At 44.2% G+C, this 25,214-nt stretch overlaps 1 protein-coding gene across 9 annotated transcripts in view; it reads left to right on the top strand.

Moving 5' to 3' along the window:
- The window catches only part of AUTS2 (activator of transcription and developmental regulator AUTS2), a 1,132,674-nt gene that overhangs the window by 1,087,754 nt on the left and 19,706 nt on the right, over positions 1 to 25,214 (top strand). For 5 of the 9 annotated variants that reach the window (XM_075904281.1, XM_075904278.1, XM_075904275.1 and 2 more), the window contains 7 exons: positions 10,020 to 10,479; positions 12,756 to 13,009; positions 13,969 to 14,210; positions 14,649 to 14,693; positions 19,405 to 19,500; positions 21,212 to 21,283; positions 24,070 to 24,099. In XM_075904281.1, the coding sequence (XP_075760396.1) occupies positions 10,020 to 10,479; positions 12,756 to 13,009; positions 13,969 to 14,210; positions 14,649 to 14,693; positions 19,405 to 19,500; positions 21,212 to 21,283; positions 24,070 to 24,099 (1,199 nt within the window). The remainder of the gene's footprint in view (positions 1 to 10,019; positions 10,480 to 12,755; positions 13,010 to 13,968; positions 14,211 to 14,648; positions 14,694 to 19,404; positions 19,501 to 21,211; positions 21,284 to 24,069; positions 24,100 to 25,214) is intronic. The other 4 variants (XM_075904276.1, XM_075904277.1, XM_075904280.1 and 1 more) reach the window with 4 other exon arrangements.

The raw sequence follows: 25,214 nt of genomic DNA, 5'->3' as shown, positions 1-25,214 counted from the left end.
CAAAGCTCTTACAAAGAGCTTCCCCCTTCAAAGTGAACTTTAAGGTGGCCAGTTGAGTTATGTCCGGATTCCAACTCCCTTTTACTGCCTGCATGGTACAAAGGATCCAGATTTCAGAAGAAAAATATTTCCACGTTTTCTTCTGTGGAGACTAGGAAAACTGATAAAGTGATTTCAGGAGGATGCCACATACATACTTCATTCCTTATACAAACCCTGGTGGTTTAATTAACGTGTGTTTGGATGCATTGTGTGTTCTTTCCTGTGTACATAGCTATTTACAATATTTTTATGGATACTGATTGATAGATATAAAAAGTAGGGTTGTAAAATGCCATTTCATTAGTTTCCAATTAAACGTTAAGTTTAACCGGTTCACTGATTACACAGGTGTGTGCGGGAGGGCAGAAGCTGCTCCAGTTTGGCTTCTTCCAGCCTCGCACAGACTGGGAGTCAGCAGCCCATTACGTGTGATGCTTAACGAGTACCAGGTGAAGCGGTTATCTGTTAACATCCCTGGTACGCACGCACATATATTACCTATTACAGATAGACTCGTGGAAACACACGTGTGCATATTTTGAGGTGTATACGTACAGAGTGTTGGTATTTCACACGCAGGCCTGTGGTTGTATTACAAGTCTTCACAGTCTTCATTTCTTGAGTGTGGTTGAGGAGATACTCACGTAGCAATCATATTATAATATTATGCCCAGTTCTCTGGTGGTTTTGAGCTGACAGAGCAGGCGTGGGCAACCTGCGGCCCATTGGGGTTCTATGTGTGGTCCACGAGACCTTTTGTTTACTGTTGCCCAGGGCAACCAAATTCCACTGGTTTGTGTCCATGTAGGTTTTTCCTCCTGGCGTTACGCACGTGAAGCAAGGGCATGTGAACAGAGGTGCATGCTGTTTGCACGCAGCATTGACTGTGAGAGCTATGCGTCAAATCAGAACGCTGCTACGGTTCCATCGGCATACTCTGCAAACTCTAGGTACAGAAGCGCAGCTGGCAAAACTATCTTAGCCCAGGAGACCATCTTGGTTACAATGGTCTTGCAGCCTGCTGAGATGGAGGGCTGTCAGCATGCTAGAGGAATAATTGTGTTGTCCAGTGGTTCTCAATCTAGGCTGTTTGGTAGGGATGTAAACAGTCTAGGTTGAGAATGGTCTAGGTTGAGAACCTGTCCATGGTAGGCCCCTGCAGGGCTGGAGTATTCCCCGGCCGTTAAGGGTGATGTTTACCGGTTAACCTGTTAACCTTTCAAATCCCTACTGTTGACTGTTGTGGCCCACATATATGGCCCCCGGCAACGTCTACACTGCTCCCGTTTTGCGAAAAAAATATGCAAATGAGGCAAAGCATGGAATATTGCCGCACCTCATTTGCATAATTAATTAGGCTCCATTTTTGCACAAAAACCCCCTCTTGTACAAGAGCCATTCTTCCTGAAAAAAAATGCGGACGATCGGCTCTTGCGCAAAAGCCTCTTCAGCAACAACAGAGCCTCATAATTATGCAAATGAGGCACAGCGATATTCCACACTTTGCCTCATTTGCATATTTTTTGTGCAAAATGGGGGCAGTGTAGACATAGCCCCTGTGTTTTATGTAGGCTGCATCCAGTACTACCTGTGTGGTCCTGAGGATGTCACATGGGCTGCAGGTATGTGCTGATTGGGTTGGAGGTCAAGAACCACTGATGTAGTCGCAGCAAACTATCTGGTAACTTCATTTGGATTGATCTGAGATCCGTGTCCCGTAATTTGAGAAATCGCAGTATTCTCTGCTTCACGTGAAAAGTGGCAAAATTAAAAGACGGTGGGTGAGAGAATAGAATGCAGATTCCCCATGCACACCCTTTGTCTGCTGCTGTAGCAGATGGGTTTTTTTCCAAATACTTTTTAAAAATTCTTCTTTTAATAAAACTCTCTCATAGCTAATTGGCACAACATCACTATTGTAGGGAGAGGAAATCTCTGTCAACATACCAGTGACATAATTATTATGTTTCTAATTACTGGTTTGGTAAACCGACTTTTTCCAAACCTGTATATTGAGGCTGCTTAATAATAAGGTTGGGGAACACACCATATTTTTTCATTTGCTTGGATGGAAAGAAACTCCTGTGTGGTCTGAAAGAGAAAAGAAAACTATGCAATGAGTGGCCAATATATAAAGAAATAAAGTTCTCCTCCTTCCAATTTCCAGTGGTTAGTGAATTAAATATTCAAAAATAATGGTGCCGATAAAAAGTCTTAGAAGATTAAGGGAAAACTTGTATCTGTGACCTTGAAATGCTACTGCTGAAGATTTAAAACCTTCCACAAAAATAATAAAGTAGATAACATTCATCATTGCGCTGGGATTTTAACTCCCTAAATAGGATACTGTGGACTACATTGTTCTCGACGGACTATATACATTAATTATTGGTTATACAAAGATATATTTATTTGGAACATGGATACAAGAAAAACTTCTAGGCTTTGGATACCATTTTGTGCTGTAGCATACATGTAATGGTTGGTAGGAAATAGCAGGTTCAGTGTTTGACATCTCCCAAATAAATTAAATGGGGAACAACTAAATGTTGCATCCCCTAAGCTGTTAACTAATGCACCTGGGAATGGTAGTTAAGGGGCTGCACAATGAAGATATAAATAACAACGTGGAAAAACTACACAGGGGACACCACGACTTCTAATGTCTTTTTCTCTAGGGGAGAAGTAGGTATTGTGTAAGGAATATCACTTCACAGCAGAGGGCTGTGCTGAATACATTTTGTGCACCCAAGAGAGACTAAAAATATCAGATAAGAAGGTTAAATGAAGGGCTCTGAATGCAAGGTATTTCCCCTGGAATTGGTGGTGTCACCTCTGCTGTGTTTTCAGACCACCACTGTATTCACCTAGTAGGCAGTTTCTAATGATAACACAAATCCCCTAAAGCCATAATTGGCATGCCTTCTCACTAAAACTCAGCTAACACAACTTAGCCCTTTGGGGACTGGGGACATCTATCCATGTCCTCCGAAACAATCTCTTGCTTTTGCCCCGCTCTTTCCATACTTGGGCCCTAGCTTAACAAGTGCCATGATTTTGTTCTGTTTAACTTCTAATAGCATTTGATCAAACACAACTGATCCAAAGAATTAATGCAAACTGAGTTTCTGGTATTGATAATCTACAATTTACCCTCATTGAGTTACGCCTTGGGCACACATCAGAGTAACTACTTGTTATTCTTATAGAGTCTTGGTGCTGCTGTATTTTTCTGAGCCAGATTCCCTGCATCTCTTATTGCAAACTGCAAAGTGCCCTTTTGGTCAACTTTAGGGGCACCAGTAGTCAAAATACATCAGTATCAACTAGGTATGTTAGGGTCTGTCTACACTACAAAGTGCATTTGAACTAATAGCTGTTAGTTCGAATTAACTTTCATAGCATCTATACATGCAAACCGCTAGTTCGAACTTAATTCGAACTAGCAGAACGCTTAATTCGAAATAGGTAAACCTCATTCTACGAGGACTAACGCCTAGTTTGAATTAAGCAATTCGAATTAAGGGCGGTGTAGCCATTTAATTCAAACTAGTTGGAGGTTAGCCCTTCCCAGCTTACCCTGGTGGCCACTCTGGGCCAAACCAGGGAAACTTTTCTGCCCCCCTTCTGGCCCCGGAGCCCTTAAAGGGGCATGGTCTGGCTATGGTGCTCGTGCCAGTTCCAAGCCTGCCAGCACCCAGCCAGCAGACCCTGCACCTGGCACAGCATGAGCCAGCCACCCGCTGCCACCCAGCCCTCCGCCTCTTCCCAGGACCAGGCAGGTGGCTCCCAGGAGCCTGCCCGGGGCCGCAAAAGGCAGGTGCACGCCTGGTCTAGTGCGGAGATTGTGGACCTCATCGAGGTTTGGGGGGAGGCCTCCAACGTCCATGACCTCCGCACTAGGCACAGAAATGCAGCTGTCTAGGGCAGGAAAGCTGCCAGCCTGGCCACCAAAGGCCACATGCAAACCCAGGAGCAGGTCTGCATGAAAATCAGGTTGGTCCAGTGAGACCCCCAACCCTGAGCCCTGAGCTTAGAACGTAAGAACATAAGAACGGCCGTACTGGGTCAGACCAAAGGACCATCTAGCCCAGTAGCCTGTCTGCCGACAGCGGCCAACACCAGGTACCCAGAGGGGATGGACCGAAGGGGATGGACTGAAGACAATGACCAAGCCATCTTGTCTTGTGCCATCCATTCCTTGAAGTAGGAATAAGAGATCCTCCGGAAAAGGGCTTTATTCCGGAGGATCGCGCCAGTCTGGACGCTCTTTTCCGGCTTTTCCCCAAGCCGGAAAAAAAGCGGCGGCCATGTTTATTTAAATCCCGCGGGGGATATTTAAATCCCCCGCGGATTTCCCTATTCCAAAGTTAGAAATTAGCATGCCTCTTCCGAAGAAGGGGCCAGTCTAGACATAGCCTTATAGTTCTAGCCTTCACAGCCTCCTGTGGCAAGAAGTTCCACAGGATGACTATGTGCTGTGTGAAGAAGAACTTTAGTTTTAAACCTGCTGTCCATTAATTTCATTTGGTGTCCTCTAGTCTTTCTCTTATGGGAACTAATGAAGAACTTTTCTTTATTCACCCTCTCCACACCACTTGTGCTTTTATAGACCTCTATCATATCCCCCCTCAGTCTCCTCTTTTCTAAGCTGAAAAGTCTCAGTCTCTTTAGCCTCTCTTCATATGGGACCTGTTCAAACCCCTAATCATTGTAGTTGCCCTTTTCGGAACCCTTTCCAAGGCCAAAATATCTTTTTTGAGGTGAGGAGACCACATCTGTATACAGTACTGAAGATATGGCGTACCATAGTTTTATACTTCCCCTCCTCCCCCTTCCCCTGGCTTCCCCTTCCACCTCCCTCCTCCCAGGTTTCCCCTTCCCCTCTTCCACCCTCTCTCTTTCCCTCTCCCACCTCCTTTTCCCAATCTCCTCAGAGGTTAATCCCCCCCCTCCAGTTTTGTTAAATAAAGAGAGTTTCTATTTTTGAACACACGTGTCCTTTATTTTGTACATCAGGAAGGGGGGCTAGGGAGGGGTAAGTGGAAGGAGGTGAGGGAGGAATGGGGTACGAGCCCCCGATAGGGAGGACTGGGGTGGCTCTGCGGGCTCCTCAGGCTGGAAGCTCTCCTGCAGGGCCTCCTGGATCCTGACAGCTCCCCATTGACCCCCCCCCCCCCACCCCCTCCGATGGCAGCCTACGGCAAGTGCAGCCAGGCTGATGGCCGAGTGCTGTGATGTGCCGAGTGTCGACTAGCGGTAGTTGTTTCCCTTCCCTGTATCAGAGGCACCAAGAGGACGGGGAGCAGGTGCCGTTGCTGGGGGGAGCCAGGTTAAAAGCCGTTCCCACCAGCACCATCTTCCTAGCTTACTCCACCAAAGTGCTTGCCACTCGGATGAGGTAGCAAGTTGTTCAGTGCCACCGAAGTACAGGCTCCTTACTGGGACACATTTGTCTTGTTTTAAATAGTGATAGAAATGTAGCCGTGTTAGTCTGGGGTAGCTGAAGCAAAATGCAGGACAATGTAGCACTTTAAAGACTAACAAGATGGTTTATTAGATGATGAGCTTTCGTGGGCCAGACCCACTTAAGTGGGTCTGGCCCACGAAAGCTCATCATCTAATAAACCATCTTGTTAGTCTTTAAAGTGCTACATTGTCCTGCGTCTTGTTTTAAGATTTTTAAGTCTCGGCATGACAAAGCCCTGGCTCGGTTGTTTTAGTTGCGATTGGTCCTGCCTAGAGCAGGGGGCTGGACTTGATGACCTTCTGAGGTCTCTTCCAGCTCTATGGTTCTATGATTCTATGTTCTCGTTTTGAAACTAATGGCTGAATAATCCAGTTATATACATTACTAGCTGATTTACTGGCATTACTCAGGTTCTTAACTCAATGAAGAGAGGTTTTTTTTATGTAAACAAAAGGAAAATGTACATGTTTTATTGAAATTATTTGTATTTTTCAAACACATAGTGTTATTTTAAATAACTTAATTTTTATTTTGGATTTCTGTAAAAAAAAAAAAAAAAGACTATTAAAATGCATCCGCTTAATTTTTTTTAGTACATTTTTAAATCAAGTGTATTTTTTCTTCATCCTTATACACGCTTATCATTTGCTGTGTTTTAACAAAAAAGACAATCTGGTTTTTAACAACATTTTCTTCTAGTTTTCAAGCCTTAAGCATTCATTTAGCTGTGCCAAAATCGAGCACTACTCCAAATTTCTCAGTGTTATCTCTTTTCTGTACGGTCTATTGAGAAGCCATCCTATTTCAGGTTCATTCTATTTTTTCTGGCTCATCTTGGTTCAGTCTTTTTCACCATTTGCTCAGTTATGTCAATTTTGAGGATTGTGCTTGATTTATTGATTGTGTCTCTTTTCTTTATGAGAAGCAAACCTGTTCCAGGCACATCCTGTTCTCCTAGCACAACCAAACCCTTATGTTGCTTTAAAGTTATACGAGGAAGCTGTAGACTGAATTTGGTGGTCCTAGTTCTTACTGTTTAGGAGGAATTCTTGATCAAACAATCAAACTCTCTAACTATATAGCAGACTAGAAGATTTACCCAACATTGCTTCGGTCTTTAACTCAATTAGTTTTTTGGAAAATACTAGGAGGCTGCGCCCTCCTGCTCGCTATGCTTGCCAACCCCCTCTCTTTGTGGGTAGGTGTCTGGCCAGGGGGTGGGAGCAGGAGTGGACTGGAGGGTGCAGGGTGTTTGCTTCAGGAGTTCTGGGTGAAGGAGCTGCAGGCTGTTGGCTTGGGGGGTATGAATGACGGGACTGGGGGTGCAGCGTCTCGGTGGAGGGGGTGAGTGAGCGTGGTCTTGGCAGCATGGTATGTGAGGGGGTTGTGGGTGTAGGGTCTCGGCGGAGGAGGTAAGTGAGCAGGGAGGGGGATGCGGGGTCTCAGCAGGGCAGTGAGTGAGGGGCTGGAAATGAGAGGTCTCAGCAGGGCAGTGAGTGAGGGGCTGGGAGTGAGGGGTCTCGGCAGGGCAGCGACTCGTAGGGTTGCCAGGTGTGCAGTTTTCTACCGGATAGTCCGGTATTTGCACCGTCTGTCTAGTAGAAAAATTCAGAAAATACTGGACATGTGCAATGTCCGGTATTTTCTGAATTCCCAGCTGGGCGCCAGACGGAAGCCTGGCGGGGGCGGGGGCGGGGGAGCGACTGGGAGGCGGGGCCGCGATTGGCGTTCGGAGCCCTGTGGACCCATGCAAAAGCGGGGTGGGTGGAGTGGGACTCCCAGCCGCTCCCCCCGCCCGGCTTTTGCACGCGACCAGAGGCTCCCAGCGCCAATCGCGGCCCCGCCTCCCAGCTTCTGCTCGCAATGAAAGGGAGTGCCTGCCAGGGGCATGGCCCGAAGGACTCCGGCTGTGACCAGTGGCTGCACCCCCCTCCCGCCCCGCCAGTATTGCTTCCCGCCCCCCTTCCTCCGGGCCCCCCTCTCTTTCTGTCTAGCCCCGCGGCCCCAAGACACCACCCCCCACCAGCTCTGCTTCCCGTCCCTCCCCCTTCCTCCCGTCTAGCCCTGCGGCCCCCGAATTCCCCCCCCTCCACCAGTTCTGCTTCCTGCCCTGCCCCCCTCCCGTCCGGTTCTTCCCCCCACCCACGACCAAGTGTGTCCGTTTTTTTGGCGGGGTCTACCTGGCAACCCTAGCAGCAAGTGAGGGTGGGAGTGAAGGGTCTCAGCAGGGCAGTGCATGAGGGGGCCGGGAGTGAGGGGTCTCAGTTTGTGGGGGGGGGGGGGCACTTGCTTTTGTGTGGCTCCCAGCACCGTACCTCAGGCACCGCCTATCGCTGCTTTTTAAAATCTAGCTCATTTGTGTTGCATTAATCTCTTGAGTTCACTATGATTCATGGAGAACCTTAATTTTCATACTACTCTATAAGCTGAGAGTTTGCCCTCTCCTGCAGAGCCGACTGTGTTCCCTTCTGGTTCCCTTACTTCCGAACCTAGAGAGATTTGCAAACCAGGCAGTGAACATGGTTAGAGACCCAGAAAGGTTCTGTGTGAGGAGAGACAGAACAGACTGGAAATGCATCGTGCTGCCAGCAGACAGCTCCCGGGGCCTGCCAATGCCACACACGCCAATGAATAAGCAGGCCCACAATGGAGGCCCGGATGGCGGAGGGGACCCGGCAAGGCCCAGGGAGGGCGGGGCCCGGGTGGTGGAGGGGACCCAGCAATGCCCAGGGAGGGCGGGGCCCGGGTGGTGGAGGGGACCCAGCAATGCCCAGGGAGGGCGGGGCCCGGATGGTGGAGGGGACCCGGCATGGCCCAGGGGAGGGCAGGGCCCAGATGGCGGAGGGAGGGCCGGGCCCGGATGGTGGAGGGGACCAGGCATGGCCCAGAAAGGGGCCTGGGGCAGTCCCGATGGGCGGAGGGGTGACAGCACCCCAGCCTGCCTCTGTTGAAGACATTGCAGACCCAGTTTTTCCACAGTTGTTAAGCCCCAGTTGCCTGCAGTCGGAATTGCGCATGCCCAGCGTTTCTGAAAATCAAGCCCCCACGTGCAAGTGCAGTCGTGTGAGACTCTCCCTCTAGCAGAACCTTTTTAGAACATTTGGATTCAATATAATCGGATACCGTTCAGGTGTTGAGAATGGATGAGCATGGTCTCCACTGCACGCTACGTATCACTAAAGTCACTGTTATTAACGAGTGGTCCTGTGGCACCTTAGGCTACGTCCACACTGCACATCAATTTCCAAATAAGCTATTCCGAAATAGTTATTCCGAAATAGCTTATTTCGAAATCGCAAGTCTACACTGCAGGGAAGTCTCGACATTAGTCCGAGGCAGGTTTCCCTAATGTAGACGTGCTATCTCGATTTAGAGCCCCAGGAGGCACTGGGGAGGAATAACTTAGCCCCTCGCTGGGGCCATTCTATTTCGAAATAGCAGCAGTGGAGTGTCTACACACGCCTTTTTTCAAAATAGGCATTATTGAAAAAGGTTACAGTGTCCCCCACTTTATTTACTTTGTTCCAGTTGGACCTCCTTGGTCTGGCATCCTTGGGACCCGACTGGTCCCGAATGAGGGAATTTTCTATATCAGGGGAGGTCGATTCTGGCTCCTCTGCTGCCTTCCTCTGGGCTCTCCTGGCGGGGGGGGGGCTACCAAGCTCACAGCTGGACTCCCCTCAGGGTCGCTAGTCCTGCTGCCGGTCCCTACTCCCCACCTGTCCAGGTTTCCTGCCTCACCACTGGTCTGGCTGTGCTCCCAGCCCTACTCCCAACCCCACTGCTGCCAGACTCCCAGCCGTCCTGCTCCTAGCCTCTGGGGTTCTCTGGTCCAGCAACATCTGTGGTCCTGCAGGTCCTCCCGGAGCCATGGGATTATATGAATATGTCAGCTTTCATTTTTAAAAAACTGTTTCCAGCCCTCACATCTGCAGAGAGAAGCTTTAAAATATGAACCTGAAAGACCTGAAAAGGAGAAGCATATTAAACCAATCCTAAACTGTACAATAATGTTTTCCTTTTAGCCAGTTGGATGATTTTGGGGGCCTGACATGATTTTTGAAGGCTTGGTCTTAGCAGTATTTCTACTCTTTATCTCAGTGATTACTCACATATAGATATAAGCCTGTGCGTAAGCGTTTGCTGGATCAGGGATGTGGTCAATTTCTGCCGTTTATTATTTGCATTTTCACAGTGCCAGGGAGCTCTGTTAATGGACCAGCATCCTGTTGTGCTAGATGCTATGCAGATCTTTTCTGAAATAATAGAGGCAGGGAGACACTATATACAGAATTGTGGATGGTGAAAGGAATATCAGGGGCACATGTACTGTGGGAAATGACTTTTAACATGGTTTTTGAAGTTGATACGATTTCCAATTGACATTATCCCTGTAAAAGCCAACTATGACATTGTCTAGAATGGAAGCGGGCCAGTGGCGTCGCTTGGTTTGTCTCACCTCTTTGCACACGTAGCCATTTTGTGTTTCTTCCTCTCAACATTGCAGGTCAAGAATTAGGGGTCAATACACTACCTGAAAATGACAACCAAGGTGCTAGGGGGCTGGCTGTCCCAAAAATATCAGGCTTAGAAAGGAGCCAAGAGAAGAGCCAGGACAGCAGTAAAGAACCAATACTCGAGCCTGTGGTGCCTAAAGACACTTGTCCTCAGGTTTCTCAGCCTTTGGCCCAGCCTGAAGCGCCTTCCCCAAGTCCTGTACTGGGTCAGCGTCCAGAGGTTCCAGCCCAACCACCGCAGTCTCAACTCTCACAGCCGCTGCAAGGTCCAGAAGAAGCCCAGCGTCCGCCTGTACCTCAGCCTCAAGTACAACGTCCACCCAGGCCACAGTCCCCTCTGCAGTCTGTCCATCAAAACCTGCCGCTGGTGCAGCCTCACCCTTCCTCACAGAGTCTCTCTCAGCCTTTGTCAGCGTATAACAGCAGCAGCTTGAGCCTCAACAGTTTAAGGTGGGTACCGTCTGAACTGTGGCCCAAAGGAAAGCCTATTAAAATGTGGTGAAGATGCCCCGATTGTTAGCTGAATAGGCCCCTAAGAGGACATGCTTTTCAGGGACACTCCAGAAAGTTCAGAGGGGTTCACAAAAGGTGCATAGTTAAAGCACATTAAACCCCTGTGTGGATGCTCCTTCAGTGATAAAGTGGCCTTAGTTTCCTTTAGCTCAACGGCTCTCAAATTTTATGGCACCGCAACCCCCTTCTATTAATAAAAGTTACAACAAGACCCCACGAGAGGGGGGCATTGGCTTCAGCCCAGGGAGTAGGCCTCAGACCCAGGCCCAGTGAGCCTAACGCCAGCCTGCGTTGCAGTAGGGTCGCAACCCACTTTTATTTGAGAACTGCTGTGAGCTGAATCCCCTTTGCTGCATTGGGGTGAAGACCTAATGACAAAAGCAGAGTTACTACGCCGGCTCGGTATATCTATCTTACATCCTTTAAGAGCTCCCGTTACTGCAGCATTTAGTATATTTATCCTCACCATCAGGGCTTGCCGAACCGCGGCAAGCCTCACTCGCCAGGCACGCTGTCTGCATGCACAGATCGCCCAAACCTGGCTCTTCCAGGTTACAATCTACTCGCCACAGGTGAGTAGATTGTATTAGTTGTCGAGCCCTGCTCACCACACTCGGGCGAGGTATTATTGCATTTCTACAGCTGGGAAATGGAGGCACTGCGCGGCTAAATGTTTTGCCCCAGAACACACGGAAAGTCCGTGGTGCAGCAATTACTTGATCCTAAATCTCCCCAATCCAATTCGTGTCCCCACAGCTGGACCCTCTTCCGTCTATCCAAGCTGGCGCCAGTTAAAACAGCTTTCTAGCTGCTTTTGCCTTAAGTTGGCGGTGCAGAATGTGACCCGAGAGTGCTCAAGATCTTGATTTACCTTGAACCAAAATCAGGCTATTTTCCTGTAGGATCCCATGCAGCAGAAGTATGAATGATGAAATAGTGAAAAGTAAAACAGAGCACTAACTATTTTAAGACATTAAAAAGTTGTGTAGTAGTTCATTCAACTGGAAAACCCGCAACCAGTACATACACAAATATTTATTGCTGTGTAATCTACCTAAGGCTTCATGTTGTTTTCAAGAACCTAAAAGGGTGTTACAAGGAGGAGGGAGAAAAATTGTTCTTCTTGGCCTCTGAGGGCAGGACAAGAAGCAATGGGCTTAAATTGCAGCAAGAGAGGTTTAGGTTGGACATTAGGAAAAACTTCGTAACTGCCAAGGTGGTTAAACACTGGAATAAATTGCCTAGGGAGGTTGTGGAATTTCCATCACTGGAGATATTTAAGAGCAGGTTGGATAGACATCTGTCAGGCATGGTCTAGAACAGTGTTTCTCAACCTTTTTTTATAAAGTACCCCTTAAAAAATTGTAAGTATCCCCAGTACCTATAGTTTTTAGACACACACCATTTTTTTCTACCATTGCAACCCATTTGTTTAAACAACTTAATCGTAGCTGGGCGGGCGATGAAATTTGTGGGTGTAAAAAAGTACAAAAATAATAAAACGCTGTAAAACTTAACACACAAATTCAGTTTTCTCCAAATGTCAGTTGTGTTGACATACCCCCCAGACTTCTCTCGAGTACCCCTAAGGGTACTCGTATCACTGGTTGAGAAACACTGATCTAGAAGGTGCTTGGTCCTGCCGTGAGGGCAGGGGACTGGACTCGATCTCTCGACGTCCCTTCCAGTTCTAGTATTCTATGATTGTGGGAGGAGAGAGGAAGGCATTCATGATATAGACATCACCATTTTTCCGGCACACCTCTCATCTTCTACAATCTTTCATTTTATTTAGTGATAAAAGAAACTGAAACGGATTTATGAATGTGAAGATCACTCTTTTGAGTTCAGTTACCTGAAACAACAGTGCGGGAGCATTTGTGTAGAAAGGAATTGACAAGTAATAAATGTACACAGGCGATTGTTCCTTTGTGTGTCATTCATGTATTGCTTCAAGGCTGATACCATTTAGCTTTCCAATTCAGCCTCCTGCCACCTCCATTCCTCTGACGGGAGAGTCGATGGGAGGTAAAAGATACCGTAAACACGAAGGGGGCAGGTGTCAGGGAATGTCAAAGTTCCGGTGTTCTTAGCGTGCACTCAAAGGAAATTCAGGCAGGTGTGTGATGGGAGGAGGGTGCAGAGCGTCATGAGACTTTTCTTCCTTTCTTTCCTGGCTTAATTATTTCCCCTCCACCTCTTTTCATTAACAGCAGCAGCAGAAGCAGCACTCCAGCCAAGACTCAGGCCCCTCCTCCACACATAGCCCACCACCCTTCCGCGTCACCATTCCCCCTCTCTTTACCTAGCCACAGTCCATTGCACACCTTCACGCCCACCCTCCAACCCCCTGCTCATCCGCATCACCCCAATATGTTTGCCCCTCCTACGGCATTGCCTCCTCCACCTCCATTGACTTCAGGGACACTGCAGGTTCCAGGACACCCCGCTGGTAGTACTTACTCAGGTAAGAGGAGAAGAAAAACATTTCCCGCGTGAGACATACAGCGTAGCGCCTGGTTTTACATCGCGTGATTTTTTTAGCCAGTAGAAAGGGGCTGGCTGCATGACAGAGGATGTGCCCATCGCTGATATGCTCAGGGCTGTGTTAAAATGGGAACCACCAGTCCAGCGTTTCCCAAAGGTATTCCCTCCCCTCTGGGAAAGAATATTTCTGGGAGGCTGTGTTGTGTGTTGCTTTTTCCCCCCCTGCATGGTAAGATCATGGTAAAGTGCCTGTGTGCCGGCCCACATTACATAAACCCTTTGGGGAGCTGTCTTCACTGCACAATTAACTTGAGTCCTTCCACTCCAGTTAGCCCAGAGTGAGAGCAGGACAATCGAGGCACCGTACCCATCTTGGTGCTGTACTCGAGTATGACACTAAGAGGTCTGGGGTGGATTCCATGATGCTTAGTGCTATGGTAAGATGTGTCCCTTCTCTGTGAACTATTGGGAGAACTTTTTCCTGGAGCCACGGAAGGAATTGTGGGAAGGCGCTGGAGGATTAGCTGCGCTTAAGTGATGGTAACATTACACAGTGGTCATGTTAGCAGCTGACAAGTTAGGCTCAGTCAGTTTTTAGCTGGTTTAGTCTTGGTCCAGGAAATGCAAGTTAATAACCCCACATTCCCTGATAGAAGGACTTTTGCATGTAGGCCTGTCCCGATTTAGAGACAACACTCCCATTATAAATCGAGTTAAGTTTGCAGTGAAGACAAACCTAGGAGAAAGGGGAAATTGGTGGTTCTCATGCCCCGAGTGCATTTGGGGAAAACCCTCATGGTTTGTGACACAGTGATTGGTAGCAGATAGTTTTCTCCTAATAAGGAGAAACCTAAAGTTAGTTTTGGCAGCCAAACCCAGCAGCCACCCATAGGGACTGCCAGCAAATGCCTGAGCTCACAGCTTTCTTCTTTGTTTCAGAGCAAGATCTTCTTCGGCAGGAACTCAACACTCGATTTTTGGCCTCCCAGAGTGCAGATCGTGGGGCCTCCCTGGGACCACCTCCCTACCTGAGGACCGAGTTCCACCAGCATCAGCACCAGCACCAGCACACACACCAACATACACACCAGCATACCTTCACGCCTTTCCCCCACGCCATCCCGCCCACAGCCATCATGCCAACGCCAGCACCGCCCATGGTGCGTACCCCAGGCAGAAATGTGAGGATAAGTAGAGCACAACTCTATTCTTTATTACAAATACAAAAATGTCCGTGTTAAGAGAAGAAAATGCTGTTGAGCAAGATAACCCTTTGCCAGAGACTCCTTCCTCAAATGGGTCCTGGTAACTAACTTTAAGTACCACGTTGCAGCATTTAAGCTGATGATGTCAGCCTGTTGACCCTGCGTCCTATAGTGCTTGGAATATGTAATGCTTTTCTGGTGCCTGTTCCCCTCCTCTATTGTATGAAGACCTCATATTCCTCAGACGGATGCAAGATCCAAAGCATAGACTTATGCAAAATGTGCTTGTTATGTATTTGTTTATCACTGTTGGTTGCTAAATAATAGAAAGGCAGGCTTTGATATTACCAACAGAAGCGAAGGTATGAACAAGGAAATACAAAGTAACTAGTTTGTGCTTTGATCCCTTTGCAGTTTGACAAATATCCAACAAAAGTTGACCCCTTCTACCGTCACAGTGTGAGTTTTATTACTGTGTTTAAAAACTGACTTAATTGCTTTTCCATACTGGGCTGGGTTTGCCACTCAGTAGCAAGAGGAAATTTCAGTCTGTCCTTAATCATCACTCCAGAAATGATCATTATCATTCTTAGTCACTTTAGCTTTTGCTTTTAAAGGCTTGCATTTGTGGTGCTTGTTTCTGATAAAGGTGCAGTCTCATCTTTTTTAATCAAAAGATCTTTTGCATATAAACCATTTAAAGGCAAACTGGATGTGAAGATGAGGCAGGAGAGCTGTGTGCCCCATAAAGCAGGATGCACCAGTAATTTCATCACCGTTTTTCAGTTGTGTCATAAGCCATTAGCCTGAATTTCTTCCTAAGAAATGTGTAATGAAATGACAAACCACCCTACATACCCTTCAGGGTTAGATAATCCAATAGATTTACTAATATATTTTATTTCACTATATAAAAACTGAATCCTCATCTTCTGTGTGCTTCAGATTTCAAAAGTCATACCGTTCCACTGGGCTTGTTATATTTTGAAAGCTCTATTTTATGACGGTAATGAAAATGTAGCCCTGTGGTTAAGAGCTGCAGGATAAAAACATTGTAATGTAATAACCGATGTGTTATAAATCAAAATATATTATAAATCAATAGATTTCACTTAATTTTCAAGCTTTTTGTTTTCACAGTTGTATCATTGATTCATTTCCTGCTGAAATGTAGGTTGCTCTTTCCCATTGTAAGAAGCTTCATCATTTTGGGGGACAAAACAAGTACTTGATTGGCTGTAGAGATACTTTCTAAGTCTCTGATGATGTTTTGATTAGAGAACGAGTACTGCATCAATATTATTCAGAAATTTGTAAAGCACTTGGCTTTTTGTGTTGGCTCTGTTTAGAAGTGGAACTGGGCAAGAAAAATGAGATGATTGGGGTTTTTTTTGTTTGTTTTGCTCACTCTGGAACCTGTTTAGGTCCAGATGCTGAAAAAAATTACTCACGTACTTAACTTTGAGTCTCTGAATACTCCCTCTGACCTTCCATAAAACTCTCATCTGTGTAATTCTAAGCCCATATATACATGTTTTGCAGGATCAAGGCCTGTATATGAAATTGTGCAATTGTGCAAACATGCATGCATGGGAACAGTTTACTCACATGAGTGAAATCACTCACAAGCTTGAATGTTTTGCTTGAATCAGGGCTTCCTTCCTTAGTCATTAGGTTTTACATCAGTTTATAAGACACGTTGTCAGTGCGGCATGTTGATTCAAGCAAGAATGCAGAACTGGAGAAATAGATAAATGTGCATTAAGCAAATAAAGAACAAAAGCCAATGATGAATACAGGAAATCACTGAGTGAGTAATCATCCATATAAGCTTTTTCAAACTGATGATGGTGTGTTCTCTTATGAAAACTGCAGTTACTACAAATCCTACCAAACTAAATCACGAGGTTTTCCTTCTAAATGTAACAAAGGGCGTCATGTTGTAATCTGCTTGTGCAGGGGCAAAATCCTTAGCTAGTGTAAATTGGTGGGTCTCTGCTGTAAGGTCTCACATCTTGCCACTCTCTTCTGCAGGAGACAGCTTTCCTGCTGGTAGAATGAAACCATCTGCACCAAGCCTCTCTCACCGATATATTGCTGTTTACCCTGGCACTTATGTCAGTCAAAGGGGTGTTTTTTCACACCTTGACCAACAAAAGTTTTACCAACAAAAGTGCTAGTTTAGCCCTGTGTTCCCTTTAATTTTTTTCCATCTGTGGATGCACCAAATCATATGCAGATATGCACCACCAGTACAAACATGCTACCAGCTGTGGGCGCTCTGTTAATCAGCTGGGCGGTACCTGAATCTCTCTTGGGCAGCCGCCCAAGTGCCCAGCTTACAGGGAACACTGGTGTAGACATAGTCTTAGAAATCATTGCCCTTTCTGATTGATGCTCTGTGAAGTCTGTTAAGTTTTTTAGCCTTAGGAGTAGTCAGGCATTTTGTCACATATTGTCACTGGATTCATATTCTTATTTCAGCTAAGACCTAGTCTACAGTAGAAAAAATGCTTGCTGGTGTATACTGGGAAATTCTACTAGTATAGATGTAACTTATACTAGCACAAGAGATGTAGCTTGTACCTATTCCCCAAGCGATAAAAGCTATACCCCAAAAGCACTTTAGGTTCCTATAACTGCAGTTACATTTGGTATTTTGGCACTATGGAAATGTCTTTTAAAAAATCGCATCCCGACTGTACCAGCAGAAGTTTTTAGTGTAGGTCTGCCCTGAGAATTAGACTAAGCTCAAGAAAATCTGGCAGTTGTCTTAAAGCCAAAGAAGAATCCTTGACCATATAAACGATCACGGAAGCAGAACAAATGTGAGGCCCTTTTTGGAGTTGAATCCAATCTATAGTAGAACTGGAAATGCACAGGGAAGGAATGTAATGTGGTCTGGTGCAGAGGCTCAAATAATTTGTTTCTCCTTTCTTGACCTCCTTGGTTATAGTATCACTCTCTGTTTCAGGTCTTTACACCAGTAAGAAATTATCCTTAACTGTTGATGTTAGGTCAGTATTAGAGAAACAGCCACTAAGATTTGCATTATGGTTAGAGTGCACTTCAGGGGAATTTAATTTCACTGCACAAGTGGCCACTGAATTTTCTAATGAGGAACGCTAAAGAGGAAAAGTGTGCGCAAATAGATGATATTGAAGGGCAAAAGGAAACACTGAGGATGGAAAGTTATTTATAAAAGCCGACCTGGTTTGATTGATTAATTGATAATTGAGAAATATCATCTGTATTTTATAATAATTCTACTACTACTTTCACTTTCGAAAGACCTGCTTTCGAAAGTGACATCGGAAGAAGATATGCAAATTTCCGGGGAATTTGCATATCCTCTTTCAAAAATAGAGTGTAGTCTAGACATAGCCTAACATATTTAAAACACATTTTAGGCATTAGAAGTAAAGGAGGACACTTGTCTCTAATAATGACTTTTCAAATGCCTTCAGTTGAAGATTAGCTAATCTGGAAATGTTTTCTGCAGCATCAAAAAAAGTGGACTCAAATAAAACAGAGTTAAAAGCGACGGTGGAAATGTGTTATGAAAGAAGGAAACTTCATACCACATGTTTAGATAATAAACGTTTGGGAACAGATACAATATTGAAATCATTTGTCAAATCTCAGTCACTATAATATGATTAACTGACCTTGCAAGAAGATAATGAGGGGGGAGAGGAAAGGAACTCAGAAAAAAAGTGTCTCTTCATGTACAAAGGTATATTAGATTAAATAAATTGGCCAAAACTTTTGAAATATTTGGTTTGCATGGGAAGGTGTCTTACTCAGTGTAGGCCCGTTCTGCAGGTCCAATCTTTTATTTTGCCCAGTCCCACTTCTGTTCAATTAGCCATTAACTCATGGAACTCAGCATTTATTTTGATCTTAAAAGTAGCATGCACAAGGCTTTATCTTAGAAGAACTCTGTTAGGAAGTGGATTTTTAATAGACATACATGATGTATGTGCCCTCTAGTCTGGGTTTAAAGCACCACCAAATCGGCGTTTTTTCACATGTGGCCATGAAAGTGATTAGGAGCAACACCCAGGTAAGATGCCAGGGTAACTCTTCAGTGAAGATGTACAATTAGATCACGCTGTCATCCCCTGATTCCTATAATAGGCAGCCGCCCAAGTAGACTCATTGACTTTAGTGGAACTGAATATGCGAGGAACTGTTCCTTGGTGTGTCCAGTCTGACCACAAATGCAAGATGAAATAGATGGTTAGGGTTGATCCTGGTTTGTTTTCAGTTTGTATTTGAGCACTACAAAGAAAAACTTTTATGACTGAGCCCATTTTGTCGCTTCAAGGCCCATAAGAAGGTGCCTTGACGCCATCTGACTATATTTCAGGGATATGTTCCCTAGGGATTTGTCTCTCTCTGTGCTTCAGGACTCTAGAAATTGATACTCTAAATTTGGAATTTTTTTGCTGCCACAACTACTTGTTTAAATGATGGGCTTTGAGAAATCAAATTCTCTCTAATATCAGATGTGACAGGATATCTTCTAAGACAGGCTAATGAAGTAGGAATTGTGTGTATTTTCTCATTTCTTACAGATACTATTAAAATCTAAAGTACTAATTGAGTTTTAATGGGGTAAAATCCTAGAACTCATGAAGATATTTTTTTTCAATTAAATAGTAATTTTCTATTAGTCTTATTTGGTTTAGTCTTCCTCCCTCCTTTTTGATATAGTTTAAAATGTATTATTTCGATCCAATTTAAAAATTAACAATTGCAAAAAATCTTTTTATATTATGATGTCCTCACCCAGGGAATAGCTTGCTGACTATTGGATGTATAAACTACTTTTAAGTTCTAAAGTAAACATTCATGACATTTGTGAACATTTCATTGACTGCTTTAACTAACATTGTTGCACACAGATCACGTCTTCAGTGCTTTTCAATTTTCTCTGTGTCTTGTTATACAGGAATGCTCCTTTCTTTCTTTCTTTCTTTCTTTCTTTCTTTCTTTCTTTCTTTCTTTCTTTCTTTCTTTCTTTCTTTCTTTCTTTCTTTCTTTCTTTCTTTCTTTCTTTCTTTCTTTCTTTCTTTCTTTCTTTCTCTCTTTCTTTCTCTCTTTCTTTCTCTCTTTCTTTCTCTCTTTCCATCTACTTATGTTTTTTTTTATCTTTTGATTACAGCTGTTTCACTCCTATCCTCCAGCTGTATCAGGTATTCCTCCAATGATTCCTCCCACTGGTCCTTTTGGCTCACTACAAGGAGCATTTCAGCCCAAGGTAAAAATCAGAATTACCTGTGCATTCATTCACATTTGGCTCAGATTTAGGGTTTGGATCAGATTGAAATATCAGTTACATTAATGTAACTGAAGAGTAATTCCACAGATGAGAGCTGGGTAACTCCAGTTTTACATTGGTAGAACATACGAACAGCCATCCTGGGTTAGACCAACGGTCCATCCAGCCCAGTATCCCGTCTGCTGACAGTGGCCAATACCAGATGCCCCAGAGGCAGGGATCACAACAGATAATCCTCACATGATCTCTTCCCTGTCACCCACCTCCAGAGAAGCAGAGGCTAGGGACATCGTTCCTACCCATCCTGGCTAATAGCCATAGTGTAATTGAAATGGGTAATAATTTAACTGAGTTCAGCTTTATATTGTAGTAGCTGAGTTCAGAATCTAGCTAAAACTTATTTTCAAATATAATGTGAAAACTCAGGCATTTAATAAACAAGTTTTTTTAAATTCCTTTTTTTGAATGTATTGTTATCTGCTAATTCCACTGCCACTGAAAACCATTAACCTGGTTCTCCTCCATCATCGAAAACCCTGGACCCTGGTTTTCCTCTCACTTATATCAATGTCTATAGTTATACTCTGGAGATCAATCTTCCGGGGTTCGATTTAGTAGGTCTGCTAAGGACCCGCTAAATCAAACACTGATGGCAAGTGAGGTGGCGAGGAGTAAAGGAAGTCGATGGGAGAGTTTTTTCCATTGACCTCCTGTGGTGGGGCTGCTGCAGAAAGTCCATTTAAGGTACGTCAACTCCAGCTACGCTATTCTTGTAGCTGGATTTGTGTATCCCTCCCCCCAGTGTAGACCTGGCCCCAGTCATGAACCAGTATAATTCTTTTGGCTTTAATGAAGTATCCTTGAGTAAGAAGAGAATCAGATTCTATAGCCCCATGGTCTTTTGTTGGATCAGGGCCTAAATATCTACAGAGAAGAGCCTCTCTTTTTTCTTAAATAGACCCATCCAGCTTATTGATTGAATATGTAGATTGCAGTTCATTAGCGGAGTTCTTCATATGTATGATAATCAGGCTGTTAACAACTCTGCTGCTTAATTGTTAGTTGTACTGCAGCTGATTTCTATGCTTTTTTTTAATGTGGGAAGTTACAATGCCTAGAGGTGGTACTTCCCCCAAAGTAATGCATTTGACTGAATATTTAAATCTAAGCCATGGGCAAGGCTCTTTGTTTGTTTAACGAAGTGTTGCCATTTTTTGATAGCTGTGTGTTAACCAATCATTTTAGTGGTGTTTAAATCATTGGAACAACTAAAAAAAATTACCGATAAATTGTATATTGACAATGAAGTAAGAATCCTTAGTTTGTTTCAGTGTCTGGATGCCACAGCCATCAGTGGATTATTTCCAGGTGATAAAATTGATGAGCATGACAATAGAAGCTTGATGCTCCAGACACCACTGCGGACATTATATAAGTGTGGCTAATCAAGTTTTGAACTAAGGCCTGAACTTTCATTGTAACTATTGCTCTTCTGTTCTTTGTCTATTTACCCTGTTGTGAATAGCCAGAAGACCTCAGACAATGAAGTTTGGAAAATTGAGGCTGTATGATATATTTTACTAAACCATGATGTGAATCTTCCCTTTTAACATGCCACCTTTATTCTTTAGGGAGTATTAACTCTAAACGGGGTAGTTTTCTAATGATAGTTTTCTTGTGACATTTGTAGACTTCCAATCCTATTGATGTCGCAGCCAGACCTGGAACTGTCCCACATACCCTCTTGCAGAAAGACCCAAGGGTATGTTGGAAGTGTTACGCCAGATGAGATCGGAATGCCGTTCAAATTAATGATCCAGATAAATATTAGGAGTACAAGAGCCTCCGTCTTCGAATGATAGAATTGTAGGGTGGGAAGGAACAGTAGAATTCCTCCAGCACTGAGGCACAACCGTCAATGGTAGCTGGAGGAGCGTCTTAAGTTAGGTCTACACTTACAGCAGCTTGTGGAGTACAGACACTGCTCACCTAGCCGAGAGAGGTATCAACAGCAGAGTAGATAGTGATGCCTCGCTTAGGTAGGAAGAATAGAGTGCACTACACATTTGAACCCTAGGGAACGTACCATACCTTGCTCTTTACATGCCCGAGCAGGGCCTCCTACTTCAATACAGATATTTTTAAAAGCATATTGTTCCCACCGTCTTCCTTCTGTTGGGGCTTTACCCTGTAGCAGGGAGAGGTTCTGGCAGTTGGAAGGATCAAACCTTTCCCTGCTTCCTCCCCTTCCTTTCATGGCCTTATGCAGCTACACACTGCAGTGACAAGCAGCTAGCCTTTCACGGCAGCCAGGAGCCTATATACTACGCACTGCCATACGTGTAGACAAGGTGCTAGAAATGCTTCATCCTGCACCATTAAAGGCAGTGGGAATTATACCATTGACATCAATGGGTGCCGGATCAGGCTCAAAGCAATTGAAAGGCCTGGCCTTTAATCATCATCACAAAGCATAGACCATGCAATGGAAAAGCCCTTTTCTGTGACATCCTCCCACCTCAGAAGTAAAAGGATCAAAGTCCAAAATCTATCATATGGTTTATAAACATCCATAGGATTGATGCTGATAGGCTGCAATTCTTCTGCAATGCTCGATAGTGACGTGTATTCCCATATTTACTGTACTACTGATTAGGCTGATGAAATACTGGTGCACTTATCATTTGGCGCACTTGCATTTTTAAGTCCAAATTGCACCCATTATTTATTTATTTTAGCCTTAACTGCTTAGCTGTCGGTATTTTTCCATTTTGCAGCCAAATTAACCCTGGTGTTGAACGGCCAAAGGAAGGCTAGGAATTTATGTACACATGTTGCTTACTATCAGGCTATGTCTACACTACAGAGTTTTTGCACAAAAAACAGCTATTTTTGCTCAAAAACTTGCAGATCATCCACACCTCAAGCACGTTTTTGTGCAAAAAAACCAAAAGAACAGAGGGGTTTTTGCACAATGGTTATTCCTCTTTCTATGAGGAATAACTCCTTTTTGCGCAAGAGTTATTGTGCAAAAAGGTGTGTGGAAAGGGCAACAGAGCTTTTTTGCGCAAAAACAGGAAAGAGGAAAAAGCACAGTTGCCCTGGTGGCTATTCTGTGGATAGCTATCAGAGCTTTCTTTTGAGAGAGCATCCATGCAGTGTGGACGCTTTCTTGCACAAAAGCACGCCGCTTTTTCAATGTGCTTTTGCAGTGTGGTCGCGCTCTTGCGCAAGAAGGTTTTGCGGAAGATCTCTTCCCCAAAAAACTTCTTGCACAAGAAGCCTGTAATGTAGAAATAGCCTCAGTTACATCATTCTGTCGGTTTTTAAGCAAAACTCGCAGTTTGAAAGCAACGGAAAAAAACCAAAACAACCCATGCTGCTATAGATGGCTGGGCTTTTATGTGTTGCAAGGCAATTTGCAATTGTTGATTGATGAGTTACACTGGATCCCAGTTGAGCTATGAGTTATGCTGGGTCCCAACTGAGCTGTTGCTGCACTTTGGCTTTGTACCAAAAGAAAGTATGCTTTTTGGTCTCTGTGAATTCTGTGTACTTGAAAAGATAATGAGAGAATCTTCCATTAAGTCATTTAGCTGTATCCTTCCTTTCAGCTTGTAGCGTAGTTTTGATTGTTCCAAGATACTATATTATGCAGTCACTGCTTCCTGCAAAGCATCTTCTTATATCCGTAAACCACTCTTCCCTTTTAACACTCCATTTTAAGAGGGGTATCCAAACATACCAGAAATAACTAATAAATTGATTTTGTATTTTCATTGTGAAATATTGAAACTAGTCAAAACCTAAACAGCTGATGTATGAGCAGAGGAGGAGGAGGACAGAAAATATTCGGCCAAAAAAAAAAAAAAAAAAATGCATATTGTGTAAACATTCTTTATCCACATTTGTTCCAGTGTGAAAATCTCTCTTTTAAGTCAAAGCTGATCCGTTGCAGAGAAACCATCGACAACCGGTCCATGCCAGTCTGTATTGTCTACTCGAATTGTATACGTAGAGCGCCAGATGCCCTTTTTAAAAAACCATACTCACTGAATGGACACAGCTGCTGGTTTGTGGTGGCACTTTCAAAGTACCATGCCAGCCAGTTCCAACCCAATCCTTTCCAGCAGGTCTGCAGAAAGGTGGCCAAATCCCCTTCCCAAACACCACCCTACTCAGCCCCTTTAGAAATAATATGAACAGAAATTTGCCCCAAGGCCATGGCCGTGTTTTCTCCAGAATAGCAAAGTTTCCATTTTTATAGTGTTAAATAAACAAATTAATAATAGTGCTGGAGGGCAGAACACTCTTCATAAGACTTGTTTAGTTGCTTGTCAACACTTAAGTACAACAGTCACGGGGGAGGGAGGAAAAGATTGGCTCTAATACCGAGGAAAAGGGCTAATTATTCTCCAAAAGGACTTCATTTGAAAGTAAAATTATAACGTTTTAATTTTATCTCCTAATGAAGCAACACAAATTTGTTAATTAGAGCAATTGTTTGAGTGACAGGCATGTAACCAAGTTGTCATTTTTTCTTCACAGTTGACAGATCCGTTCAGGCCCATGTTGAGGGTAAGGAACCTTCCTCTGATACACTCTTCCCAGTGGGTTAAAAAAGGAGACTAATTAGGAAGGAGTGCCCTGTTACAGCAGGAACATTTTGTGGCATGTTTGTTAAACAGCGTGGTAGGTCCCTCTGTACCTGTATCTTGTGGTCGCTCAAGTGAAATATGCATGGGTTTGAAGTTGTTTGTGCTTCGTCCATGACCTGCAAACATGATGAATTCAGGAGGTTAAATATGACAAGCTTTCTGTCTTTCTGGATCACAAGGTTTATTGAGCCAAATCTTGCTGTACTAGCCAGACGAAACTCCACTGTTTTTTCGCCTGAGAAAAGAACGCTGCAATTAGCCTTTTATGATCTATTTTGCAGTATCAGTCTTATTCAGTGCTGTACCATATTTGGACTAAGACAACTGTCCTATCCCAAGAAGCTTACAGTTAAATTTAGACAGACACTTTGGATGAGACCTGGAAAGCCAAAAATTAAAAGGATATCTCAAAGCATTAATGATGCCTTTTTTTATGTGCAGAAAGTTGGGAGGGTTTTTTTTTTTTTTTTAAATAATTGCTTGCTCTATAAAAAGCTCTAAAATCACCTCAGCACAGAATATAGGGCTATTTGCCATGTTATGCTACCCGTGAAGTACAGGCTTGTAAGAATACTACCAAGTAGACAGCTTTTAAGTCACATGTGGCTTGAAGAATTCCCCTCATCCTTGTGACCATTTTTATATCTGAATAGATATTAGATGTGGAGTATATACTCTTAATTAGGAGTGTTTGGGAATCCCAGATGTGTCTTTTAAAGAGGAGACTTCCTGAACTCTTAGCAGACAAACAAATAGCTCTCAGGTGTTCTACAGCATGTGTTTTAGTAACAATCTGAAATACGGTTTAGAGGACAGACTCAGAAGGTGAGGTTAAGTAGGACTTCACTCACACAACAAGGGCGAGTTGATTGGCAAATATCCCACAGCTGAAAATAAGCTATGAAAGGACACAAAGACAAAGTTGACTAAGGAGGGAGTCAAAATCATTTTAAGCACTGGGCTGATTTTAAAAAAAAGCTATTTCTTTTCACCTCTTTGCTGGTAAAGCTGAGGTTTTAGAATCATGACTCTTGA

This window comes from Pelodiscus sinensis, chromosome 21, assembly GCF_049634645.1.
Source record: "Pelodiscus sinensis isolate JC-2024 chromosome 21, ASM4963464v1, whole genome shotgun sequence".
NCBI classification, from domain to species: Eukaryota; Metazoa; Chordata; order Testudines; family Trionychidae; genus Pelodiscus; species Pelodiscus sinensis.
This window is presented reverse-complemented; position numbering and strand designations above follow the sequence as displayed.